Source organism: Gallinula chloropus, assembly GCF_964237585.1.
Source record: "Gallinula chloropus genome assembly, chromosome: 1".
NCBI classification, from domain to species: domain Eukaryota; kingdom Metazoa; phylum Chordata; class Aves; order Gruiformes; family Rallidae; genus Gallinula; species Gallinula chloropus.
Window position 1 is genome coordinate 145148568 of NC_140085.1, and position 12895 is coordinate 145161462.

The 12895-nt window shown below is 45.7% G+C and overlaps 1 protein-coding gene across 1 annotated transcript in view; it reads left to right on the forward strand.

The window, feature by feature from the left end:
- The window catches only part of LOC311205532 (uncharacterized protein), a gene marked incomplete at its 3' end in the record, with an annotated part of 51540 nt that overhangs the window by 29053 nt on the left and 9592 nt on the right, over positions 1-12895 (forward strand). Inside the window, exons 11-14 of the mRNA XM_084279985.1 lie at positions 2173-2620; positions 5286-5355; positions 9354-9471; positions 9935-10121. Of these exons, the coding sequence (XP_084136111.1) occupies positions 2173-2620; positions 5286-5355; positions 9354-9471; positions 9935-10121 (823 nt within the window). The remainder of the gene's footprint in view (positions 1-2172; positions 2621-5285; positions 5356-9353; positions 9472-9934; positions 10122-12895) is intronic.

Sequence of the window (12895 nt, forward strand, 5' to 3'; positions counted from 1 at the left end):
GACAAAATACCTCTGAATGTTCTTGTGGATTTAAAACAAAAAAGGTAAATTGCACTGCATAGATTTGATCAGGAGGATGTCTGGAAAACTTTTGCTTAGCATCACCTTCATTGCTGGAGCTGGTGGTTCTTTGTCTGCTTGAAGTGTTTCTGGTGATCACATCAAATGTTCACGTACACTGTGTGTGGTCAACAGTAGGGTCAGACAAGCCACTTCTCTGCTCCCCCATGGAGTTTTTATCTTATGACTGCTGTGTTCTGTATATTTTGTTGTCTCATGAAGCACAGTCACTTCAGTTGATATTTCTTCAACTTTACTATAACGTGTTTTTTCTCAATTCTGCTTCACATCAGTCACTGGATAGTTGAATGGCTGGATAGTTCTCATTTTACCTACTGATTTTGGTAATGTTTTAGCACTGGTTTTCATACCAGAAGCATTTTTACTGGACTCTTTTTTTTTTTCATTATTAGTGGCATTATAATGAAGAGATGAGAAAAAAACCTCGAAAACAACAAGAAAAACTGCACACAGAAGAGGAACCTCCTGTGTGTATGTCTCAGAAAGAATTCTTCAGAAATAATTTATCTACCGAAAAAAAGAGGACTCTTGAAAAATGTAGTAGAGCAGATCAGGAAACACCTCATTTCCTTCACGATAATCAGATTTAAACTCATAGATGCTTGGTGGTAGTGCAAAACAACAATATAGAATCTAGAAATATTGCATAAGAATTATTTGATCTAACTCAGTGAGTTCATAAGCATTTCCAGACTGAAATATGGATATAATTGCTGACCAAAGAGAGAGCTACCTGACTGTGGAAATCCTGCTGTGCTTGCTGAATGAATTAATTACCAGTGTTCCCCCCAACAGCATAGCACCTGGAGCTGTTGCAGTGTGCCTCCAGCCAGCGCTAGATGCCTTGCACTGGTGGAGGGCAATACACGCAGGCATAGCAGGGCATAATCTCTCATCTGTGCTTATCCGTGGCTACCACTTGGTGGGCAGGCTGGTTCCATGGGCTTCCGTTTGGTAACTATAAGAGTACCAGAAGGTAGAATTAAAGTAGTATTTGAAGTAGAATAAAATGTTAGGGTGGAAGGAAAATCACAGAATTGTAGGGGTTGGAAGGGACCTCGAGAGATCATTGGGTGCAACCCCCCTACCAAAGCAGGTTCCCTAGGACAGGTCGCACAGGTCGGCGTCCAGACAGGTCTTGAATTTCTCCAGAGAAGGAGACTCCACAACCCCCCCCCCCGGGCAGCCTGTCACCCTCACTGTGAAAAGGTTATTCCACATATTGGTGCAGAAGTTCCTGTGCTCCAACTTGAAGCCATTTCCCCTTCTCTTGTCCCCACAGTTTTTGCAGAATACTTCTAATTGCTTAGCAAATGTGTTTGTGATGCACTTTTGAAAATAATGAGAACATTCACCTTGGAAAATCTAACCCGTTTGTGATTGCTGCTTACTTTGGGGAAGAACCTGGGAAAGACCTTTCCTCTACTTTACTATTTTAATAGCTATTCAACAAGTAAATGACAAAGCAGACTAAAAAACGCCAGGCTGTGTTCGGCAGGCTGCGTGTGAAGAGCTCTTGACTCCAGCCACGACGTGCCACAGGAACAGAGAACTACAGAACAGCTGAGTCCCCGCTGTTCCCGGGACAGCCACAACCGAAGCCACAAAGGAACCTCCACAAAGCCTCTGGGCTGCTGAGCAGCGGTTAGATTCGCAGGCGAACACCTCGCGGTTCAGCGGGACGAAGCTCGTACGTGCGAGCTTCCGAGCCAAGCGCCTTTGTGGCGTGTGGCCACCCGGGGAGTTCCGACTAAGCCGTCGAAGCGCGTCCCCGAGGGGCTCCCGCCGGCGTCCATCCTCCGTAGCCCCGGCGGGGATCTTCCTCTTGCAGCCACACGGCCCCTTCACCCCGGGAAGCCTGCAGCTGCCGTTACTACACGGAAGAAACGAAGTCACCCCGATTCTTGAAATCCTTACGAGGAGGATTTCCTGCCGCCCCAGGACGAGCCCCGGCCACGGCAGCCGGGGGGGATGAGCGACTCGGACGGTGGGGTCGGGCGGTGTTTGACGCGGGGAGCCGCCTCGCCAGGCGCCGCCACACGATTTTTTCAGCGGAAAACGGATCTTGCTCAAATGCCTTGCTTCTCGCAGCCTGGGTTCCATCAGTACCGCCTATCTGCCTGCGCCGGGACACCTGCCGCCCTGCGCCGGGGCGGGGAGGCAAAGCGTGGCGAGGAGGCGGCCCGGCCCGGCCCGGCCCTGCCCTGCCCTGACGCGGGGCCACCTCACCGCCGGCGCGGCGGAGCGAGGGCCGGCAGGGACACCACGCTTCACGGGCTGCCCGGGCTTTCCAGGCGACGGCAGCGGGGGCTCCCCCCGCCTCTCTCCGCCCATTGCACAGGCAGGCAGTGCCCGCGGCCGCGTCGTAGGTAGGTCGCGGTGGGGATTCCCCTGGGCGCCGGCCGCTCCTCAGGGAACACGCCTCTCTCCGGCGCCGGCCCGCGAAGGGGTGATGGAGCTTTACCCGCAGCCGCGCGGGCGTTTCGCGGCGGGAGTGGAGGCGGCGAGGGTGGTGGTGAACTCCGCAGTGCCTGCCGCGGTTGGGGGCGGTGAGGAGGGGTGAGGTGCAGGGGTGGCCGGGAGCGTCAGCGGCTTGGGAGAGATGAGGAGCGGTCTGTGGTTGCTGGGACCGCTGCCCCCCGTCGGCCGTGTGAACAGAGCGGCCGAAGACTGGCGGTTTGGGATAATCCGGGGGGGGGGGGGGGGGAAATCCGTAGGGATGCGCCGATGGTCGTGCTGTGTTACGATCGCCGTGAGGTGGTGGCGTCTCCTGGGGGATCTGAGGGCTGGGGACAGTTCAGGAGTGGGGGAGGTGAAATCAGCTTTAAAAGGTTAGCGTTTTCCTCCGCAAGCCCCGCGTCCGGCGCGGCTCGGTTTCTGAGAAGCAGCGTCGGAGCATCTTTTCTTCGAAGTTAAATCTTGGCCCGCCTGGGGTCTGGTGGGTCTCCTGCGAGCACAGCCCCGCCGGTACCTCCCACCCGGCGGCTGGCCGGCTCGGCGCGCCCGGGCACCGGCCGCTGCCGGCAGCGCGGTTGGGATGCCGCTGGGGAGCCACGGCCCCTGTCAGGTCAGAATTTCCAGGAATATGTAAGAATTTAAACGAAGAACACTGAAAAACCCGCTTTTTTCTGTAAACCAGCGACATCCCTCGCCAGGTATGGCAGCGATTGTTCTTCCTAGATTAGAGGGGGACCCTTAACGCTCTCTTGGAGAGGCATGGTGTACCTTGCAGTTGATAGAAGTGTTTAAGGTAATATTAATATGTATTTTGTTAGGATTTAAAATGCTAATGGGTTTATGTGGAAGAAAGGGAGTGATTCTCTTCTCTGTCAGTTCTCTCAATTCTGGGAACACGACTGTTGCATGTTTTAATCTGTGGTTTTATTAAATAAGATGTTGAAAGAAAAAGTTCCAGTGAATGGCATGATTCTTCAAAGACGAGTTGCCTATTTTCACTAAGTAGATCAACTTTGAGAGGACTATAGAGCAGAGGAAGAGGTGTCTGTACCAATTTAATGACATTTTTATGAGACTTACCATTGAAAACCTTGTTTAGACACTTGCCTTTTGGGGTTTTTTTTTTCTTAAATTGATAGAGATATCTTCTTTCAGGGTGAAACTTTATCGACATGTCCTCAGATAAATGGGATTTTTTCCTTCCTGGAAAATTTGGCCAAAGATAACTCCAGCTGAATTCTGTCGTGAGTGATAAAGCTCCACAGGCTGATTGCAGGCTCAAGATGTGGACAAAATGTCTGGGAAAAGGGAGAAATGCAGCTGTTTGTCATGGCGGAATGTGGTAGGAAAAATGTTTTCACTTGACTCTGCGGTCATGTTTTTTTAATTTTCATCAAGAGTTATGTGCCTAAATTTGCTGTCGGGTGTACCTTGCACAACACATGAAGTTCTTTCACTGTGAAAAGTCAGAGACAAGGAGGAGTCTTCTCAGAGACACAGGTTTTACATGGGTCTATATATATTTGCACGTCTTCCATGTTGGCAAAAGGGCAAGTTTATAAATTTATACAGAGAAGTGGGATTCTGGAAGACTTGCTTTCAGAACATAGCTAAAATACTACTGCTGCATGTGCTGAATCTACTGATAGGGACAACGAAACTGCTTGAGAGAACATGTGTGAGACAGAAGGCTGGAGTAAGGTACAATAGCAGAGCTTATGAAAAAACAGCGATTCAGAGAAGTCCCGAAGAAAATGCCCACTCATAGGTGGAGTCTGTTCAGTCCCATTTTCTTTTTTAATCATTACATTATAATAGTTTAACTATTACAATAGTTAAAATTGAAAGCTGGAGATTTTAAGAGTTACTGTCTCTCACAATTAGAGAAGAAAGTTAGAGCTTTTGTACAAACACACATAGACCCCCTTGAGTGATTCTGGAGTCCTGTGTATTTTATTTCTGCCTCAGCGTTCTTTCAGGGACTTGTTCCTTCTTACAGCTAGACAAGAAATGACCTGCCTGGTAATTTGAGCGGAACCTTGCAATGAGGGAGGAGGGAAGAGAAGGGGGAAAAGGAAGAGAACAGGCACTGCAAGAAGCAGTGTGTATGACGCAATGTACGGCAAGCTTCTGAGTCAGTTTGGTAAAGTAAGGCACAGCAGCAGGAAGTGTCATCTTTGACTATTGATGAAATTGTTAGGTAGCTAAAGATTCTTCACAGCAGGATGAGGTCCTCCTACTCATCCTTCAGTTTGAATAATTGCACTTTTCCTTTCACACTGCTGTAAAAACTGTGGTAGGCTGAATAGAAAACAAAACAGTGAGGCAAGCCAGGTTAAGGAGCAATTTATCAGAGGCAGGCAACTAACAGATCCTTCTCCAATCACATTAGGAATAAGAAGACTACCAATGAGTCCTGAGAGCAAGTAGATCATTCAGGTATAAAAACCCCTCTTACAGGATAGACTATGGCAGGATACAAACTTAGCAAGGGAAGGGGAAAAAGGAGAAAAAAATAAAAGACTTTTTTTGCATTCGTGTTCATCTTGGAAGAGCATGGATTTCAGTGCCAGTATCTTGTCTTACGAGTAATCTTCCATGGAAGGGTCTATCTCAAATTGAAAAGTTAGCAAAAAGGAGTTATAGAACAAAATGATCTGTAACAAAGCACCATGACTGGCTGAAATTCATTCTTGTGTTCTCTTGTTATAAACGTCTAATTGAATGTTTTCTTTCCATTTCTGTAGGGAAACATGACAGCAAAAACATTGTTTTCGTATAATATCACAACAGCATTTCTGTCTTTAATTATTGCAGGTAAGCTTATTGATGGCTACAGAGGATCTTGTTCTCAAACATTTTTCACACAAGTAATCCTAATTTTCTGTGAAAATGTCTCTAAAAGTACAATTTTTGTGCATGCCAATGAGTTCTTTTAAACAGTCCTAAAAGCAGGAACCTACAAAACATGTAATATCTGATATTTTATGTGCTATCTTATCACAGAACCGTTTAGGTTGGAAGGGAACTCTTGAGATCATCTAGTCCAATGTTCCTGACCTCTGGTGTCAGCTAGAGCAGGTTGTCCAGTACCGTGTCCAGTTGGATTTTGAATATCTCTACACATGGAGACGTCGTGACCACTTTGGGGAGCTTGTTACAGTGTTTGATCACCCTCACAGTAAAAAAGTGTTTCCTTGCACTTTTTTGTATTTCAGTTTGTGCTCATTGTCTCTTGTTCTGTCAGTTGGCAGTACTGGCAAAAGTCTGACTCCTTGTTCTTTGTTCCCTCCCTCATGTGATTACACACATTGGTAAGATCCAACCCTATGCTCCCCAGGCCCCCTTTCCCTCTTCTCTCTTGGCTGAATATTCCCTGCTCTTTCAGTCTCTCCTCGTGTGAGAGATGCTTCACTCCCTTAATTATCTCTGTGGCCCTGCACTGGGCTTTCTCCAGTAAATCAATGTGTCTCTTGTATTGGGGAGCCCAGAATTGGCTACAGTGCTCCAGATGCAGCTTCACCGGTGCGGAGTAGAGGGGAAAGATCACCTCCCTTGACCTGTTGGCAGGTCCTAATGGAGCCCAGGACACCATTAGCCTTCTTTGCTGTGAGGGAGAGCACTGGTGGCTCACAGTCAGTTTGTTGTCCACCAGGACTCTGATGTTGTCTGCAGAGCTGCTTTCCAACTGAGTGGTCTCCAGCATGTGCTGGTGCCTGCGGTCATTCCTCTTCAAGTAGAGGACTTTGCATTTCCTTTTGTTCATGAGGTTCCTGTCAGCCCACTTCTCCAACCTGTCAAGTTCCATCTGTCTGGCATCATCACCCTCTGGTGTATAAACTGATGACTTGTACTTTTAACTTCACGGAATGTGTCCTTAGGAATTTTTTTTCCTTTTTTTATATTGGAAAATACATCTGTTTGTCAATAATACAACATCTAGAGCTTTGTAAAACTGCTAGGCTACTTGGTTTAGTTTCTACCCCTCATCTGTCAAACAGTTGGTATTTAAAACATTTCAGATGGTTGAAATGAATTGGTGTCACAGTCTTCTCATTCTACCTGGAATCTTGCAGCAGTGCCAGACTGTTAAAAATAAAACGTCATCAATTTCCATTTTAACAGGCCATTTGGTTGGAAATGGTTGGCGTTTGTTTGGGGGTTGTGGTTGGGGGTATGTGTGTGTTGTTTTTGGGTGGGGGGTTGTTTTTGGTTTGTTTTTGCCATGGATGGACAAACTGCAAGGTTCACCAGTCCATTGGACAACCTGAGTTGTGGCTAAGTAAGTAATCTTATGTAAAGCTGCCTCCCCCACCATTAGCAGAGAGCCCTGTTGGCTGCTTAGTTGTGGTTATAGCTTAAAATTCCTTATAATTCTTTCCTTCTCCATGGAAGTACAGTGGGGCACTATGGAAAGGGAGATTTCAGAGAAACTAAGGCAAGAAGTGGGACGGGGCTTGTGGGGTGGGGTGGGGGAGAAGAAAAAAAGACATTGTTTCAAAGTATTAGCATTTAGTGGCAGAAAAAGCTTGTCAGTTCCTGTGGCCACAACCTTGGTGATACAAAATGTGGGAAATGGGGTTGAGAGGGAGATCAGCTTTAAAAGTGCTCTCCTGATCCAAAGAAAAACATTAATGCAGCCACATGCATACGCCCAGTGGAGATGAATATATGTGAAAAAGACAAGTTCTCAATATTATCAGTTCCTTTGGCCACAACATTTCATAACCATCACGGTTATTATGGGGCATTCAATACCTCATAATCTGAGCAATTCAGTGTTTTGGTAAGTAATTTGGAAAAGATTTATAGTGAAGTGATGAGAACTGTGGGTGATACGGAATTACCCGCTGTGGTTAAAACCAATGCTGACTGTGAAGAGGATATCTGGATATTGAATGGTTTAGTGGTAGAATATCAATTAAAAAATGAAATGGATGTGTAGGGGCATGGAAGGGTCATACATATGTAGCAGAAACATATTACATCTGTGTGATGTGAACGTTAAGTTAATAACAGCTTGGGAGAAATGCTGCTTGACGTCTTTGGAGTCCCCAACATAAGAAGGACATGAACTGTTGGTCCAGAGGAGGGCTACAAGGATGATCACAGGGCTGGAGCATCTCTCCTGTGAATATGGGCTGAGAGGGTTTTTCAGCCTGGAGAAGAGAAGGCTTGGGGAGATCTTATAGCAGCCTTTCAGTACCTGAATGGGGCCTACAGGAATGCTGGGGAGGGATTTTTTAGAAAGACATGTAGTGATAGGATAAGGAAGAATGGTTTTAAACTGGAAGGAGGTAGATTTAGATTGGATATCAGGAAGAAATTCTTCACTGTGAGGGTGGTGAGGCCCTGGAACAGGTTATCCAGAGAAGTGGTGTGTGCCCCCTCACTGAGAGTGTTCAAGGCCAGGTTGGATGGGGCCTTGATCAGCCTGGTCTATTGAAAGGTGTCCCTGTCCATGTCTGGGGGAGTTGGAACTTCGTGATCTGTAAGGTCCCTTCCAGTCCTAAGCATTCTGTGATTCTATGCTCTCTGGAAGAATTAGCTCTGTCATCAGTGGTGATCAGAAAAGCAGAATTTTTGGGAAGAGAGTAGAGCAGAGAACAGAAAGTTTCATTATATTGCTCTGGAATCAATTGAACTCTGCAGTTCTGGTCATTCTATCTCAGAAAGACTATATCATAAAGGGTAGAGAGATGAGTGACAGTGTTATCAGGTATTGGATGGCTTCCATGTGAGAAGTCATTAAATGGATGAGGACTCTGAGCTAAAGAAAAGATGGCTGTGGCAAGTTGTGCTGGAGGTTTATAAAATTGTAAATGCCATAGCATGGGCAGATGAGAGAATGTTTACTTTGGCATTTCTCATCACAAGAAATACGTGATGCACAGAGAAGTGATAAAAGCCAATGAATAGGTTTTCATGCAGAATATGAGAGAAAACAAAGGGGCCAAAAATCAAAACATTACTGCACCCGTTCTGTCCTACTCTCTTTTCTTACGTATTTTCCACTGTTTTTGTTACCAGAGACAGGGTTTTGGGCTAGACAGACACTTGCAGGACTCTGGCATTTCTTATATTCTAACAAAACAAGGAATTTTAGATAAATTGAACACTGACTCTGGATACCAGCTCAAATTCCTGAGTTGATGACTATTTTTGTCATGCTGACCAAAGAAAAAGAAAAATTAAAATCATGGTGTTGCCCATCCCTTGTCACCCCCTTGGCTCCAGGGAAAGAAAGAAAATGAGCGTGTCGCTAAGTGCTTGTAATAATTCCTCTCTGAATGCTTGTTTTTACAGGCATTCAGTTGGTGAGTTGAAATTTCCATAGCAAACAATATTTATGCAGCAACTACTTTGACCTCAGTGTCCTGTTAGGGCATATGGGCACTGAAAACATGATCTGTCTCAAAGCCTTACTTTGACTACAGTTAAGTGAAGTTAACAAATGAACAAGTTTAAGGTGAAATGTGTGTGCGTGACACAGATTGGAGGACTAGAAGTTCTCTAGTAATCTGCATCTTAATTAAAACATGCAAATGTCAGTCTGCTGCGAACCAAGAGGTTCTGTTGAGTGTAAATCAGCGTTCAAAGCGCAGCGTTTCATTTCAGTGATATAACTGTAGCTGTATATCACTGAATAGTACTCTTAACTGTAAAGATAAAGGATTATAATTGTACCTTTAGCAGACAACTTAAAAATGGACGTGGAAACTCTTATGAACTTTGTAAATGTAATGAAGAAAATAGTTCAGTCTATTTCTTTACAGTGTTTGATGTTTTCTTTAATGTTTATCTCTTCCCTTTAGAGAAAAGTGACGCCTATGATGTGATGTTGAGGCACAGCCTGGTGCCTAATGGGCAACCTCTTGCTATTCAATGCTCACTGGAAAAGGGTTTGAGAAGTGGAGACTACAACATAACATGGTATAAAGTTGGTAACCAAACAGCAGTGCCTAAAGACAAGCTTTCTAGAATTCATCAGCAGAATAATTTCATTTGGTTTCTCCCTGCAATGTTGGAAGATTCTGGAGATTATGAATGTGTTATAAGGTGAAAGTTTTAAAAAAATTATGTTGTTACAGAAATGAGTTGCAAAGGGACTAACCTTTAGGAAGGAAGTAGAATTTGGAGGATGAGGGAAATACTAATGAAGACGGGAGATTGTGTTCACACAAACTTAACTTTAGCTTGAGGAAAGTAAGTTTAGTTCATTGGTTTGGTTTTGTTGTTTTTTTCCTAGTAGGCAAAAGTAAATCTATTAGACAAACTGAAAACTTTTCATCCTGTCCCTTAGTTTTTTTTGTCTCCTCCAAAAAGAATGCCATATATTTTTCAAGTTGGAAAATATGCCAGGTAGGTTAATTAAATTATGCTGTCTTAATTGCAGGAATTTGACAAGCTTCAGGAAAATGTGCACAAAAGTAACAGTTTTTGAGAGGATTGATAGTTTATGCTTAAATGAAAAATTTGCTGTAGAGGAGATAATATTCACGTTATCATCTGCAAAGGTTGTGTGTCCCAACTTGGATAATTTCAGGAACAAGAAGAGTATTCAGCCTGTCCGTTGGTATAAGGTGAGAACGCTGCGTTTTGCGCTGTCTTACAGCTGTCCCGCCATTTAGAACATCAGTCTCTGATCTTTGTGAACTCAAAGAGAAAAAAAACAAACCCTAAAGGTTTAATGTAGATGGGAGAAGAACGCTGTAGAAGAAACTGGGAGAGGATTAGGACTTTTTGTCTTTCAAAGGTGGTGTCAGGGTTTTGATTAGCTGCGCGGAAGTGCAGTTTGGGTGTGGGAGGCAGGGACCCCCGTGTCCATCAGGTGGCAGGCACCCTTTTACCCGCTGCTGCAGCCCACTGCGCAAGGGTCTGGTGTGCAGGAGCGGTGCTGGCACCTCCTTCCTGAGAGGTGACGTATCCGTTACGTGCTCAGCATTGTTCCACCAAATAAGGTCGTATAGCCAAGCACACAGAGTCCAGAAGGTTACTCCAGTGTATTGATGATAACTTTTTGACTCTGATGGTAGAGGAGCCAACAAGATGTGTATTACTGGACCTAGTGCTGACAGACAAAGAGGGACTAGTGGAAGGCAGCCTTGGTTGTAGTGATCATGAGAAGATAGAGTTCAGGATCATGGGTACTAGGTACAAAACAACAAGTAGGACTTAAACCTTAGACTTCAGGAAAGCTAATTTTAACCCATTTAGGAAACTGCTCAGAGAAATCCCATGGGCCAGGGCTCTGGAAGGCAGGAGGGCTCATGGGAGCTGGCTGATATTCGAGGACCACTTCGTCCAAGCTCAGGATCGGTGTATCCCTAAGAGCAAGAAATCAGGCAGAGGAAGCAGGAGACCTTGGCAGAGTACAGAGCTTCTGAAAAAGCTCAAGTGGAAGAAAGAGGTCTACATGTCATGGAAGAAAGGACTGACCAGTTGGGAAGATTACAGAAATACTGTCAGGATATGCAGGGATCAAATGAGAAAAGCCAAGGCCTCCTTGGAGTTAAACCTGGCAAGGAACATCAAGGTTAACAGGAAGGGTTTCTCCAAGTATTTTGGTGGCAAAAGGAAAACTAGGGAAAATGTGGGCCCACTGTTGAATGAAGCAGGTGTCACGCGGACGGAGGATGCACAGAAGGTGGGATTACTGAATTCCTTCTTTGCTTCAGTCTTTATTGCTTAGGCCAGCCCTCAGGAGCCACAGACTTTGGGGGTAACACATAAAGTCTGGAGGAAGGAAGATGTTCCCTTGGTTGAGGAGAGTCTAGTTAGAGACCAGTTAAATAGACTGGATATCCACAAGTCCATGGGTCCTGACAGGATGCCCCTGTGAATGCCTAGGCAGCTGGCAGAAGTCATTGCTAGGCCACTCTCCATTTTTGAAAGGTCCTGGAGAACAATTGAGGTGCCTGAAGATTGGAGGAAAGTCAATGTCACCCCAGTTTTCAAAAAGGGGAAGAAGGATGACCCAGGATACTACAGGCCAGTCAGCCTCATCTCCATCCTTGAGAATCACAGAATCACAAGGTTGGAAAAGACCTTTAAGATCATCAAGTCCAACCATTCCTGTCCTATGCTGAACCATATCCCTAAGTACCTCATCTACCCTTTTTTTAAACACATCCAGGGATGGTGACTCAACCCCCTCCCTGGGCAGCCTGTTCCAGGCCCCAACAATTCTTTCAGTAAAAGTTTTTTCCTCATATCTAATCTGACCCTGCCCTGGCACAGCTCTGTGCCATTTCCCCTTGTCCTGTCTCCTGTCACCTGGCTGAAGAGACCATCGCCCACCTCTCTACAACCTCCCTTCAGGTAGTTGTAGGTGGTGATAAGGTCTCCCCTCAGCCTTCTCTTTTCCAGACTAAACATCCCCAGCTCCCTCAGCTGTCCCTCATATGATTTGCCCGCCAACCCTTTCACCAGCCTGGTTGCCCTTGTCTGGACTCATTCAAGGACCTCAATGTCCTTCTTATAGTGAAGAGCCCAGAACTGGACACAGCACTTGAGGTGCAGCCTCACCAATGCCGACTACAGGGGCATAATTACTTCCCCAGACCTACTGGCCACACTGTTTTTGGTACAAGCCAGGATGCCATTGGCCTTCCTGGTGCCTGGGCACACAGCTGACTCATATTCAGCCTGGTGTCAACCAACACCCCCAGGTCCTTCTCTTCCTGACAGCTCTCCAGCCAGTCTCCCCCAAAAGAAGATGGATGAAGTTTGTTCTGGGGAGTAATCTCAAAACGTGGAGGAAAAGAGAGTTATCAGAGGATTCACCATGTCTGACTAACCTGATAGCCTTCTACAAGGGCATGACTGGATGGGTAGATGAAGGGAGAAGGGTGAATGTTGTCTACCTTGACTTCAGCAAGGCTTGTGATGCTTTCTTGCACAGCATCCTCATAGGCAAGCTTGGGAAATGTGGGTTAGATGAATGGACAGTGGGGTAGATTGAAAATTGGCTGAAAGGCAGAGCTCAGAAGGTTATGATTAGTGGCACAGGGTCTAGTTGGAGGCCTGTAACAAGTGTCCCTTAGGGGTCAGTGCTGTGTCCAGCCATGTTCAATATATAACGACTTGGATGAAGTGATAGAATATATCCTCAGCAAGTTTTGTTGATGTTGGAAAACTGGGAGGAGTGGCTGACTTGCCAGAAGGCTGTGCTGCCATTCAGTGAGACCTACACAAGCTGGAGAGTTGGGTGGGGACTAATCTTCTAAATTCAACAAGGGCAAGAGTAGGGCCCAGCACCTGGGGAAGAATAACCCCAGACACTTGTACAGGTTAGGGGCTGACCTGCTGGGAAGCAGCTCTGTAGAAAAAGACCTGGGAGTTCAGGTGGACAATA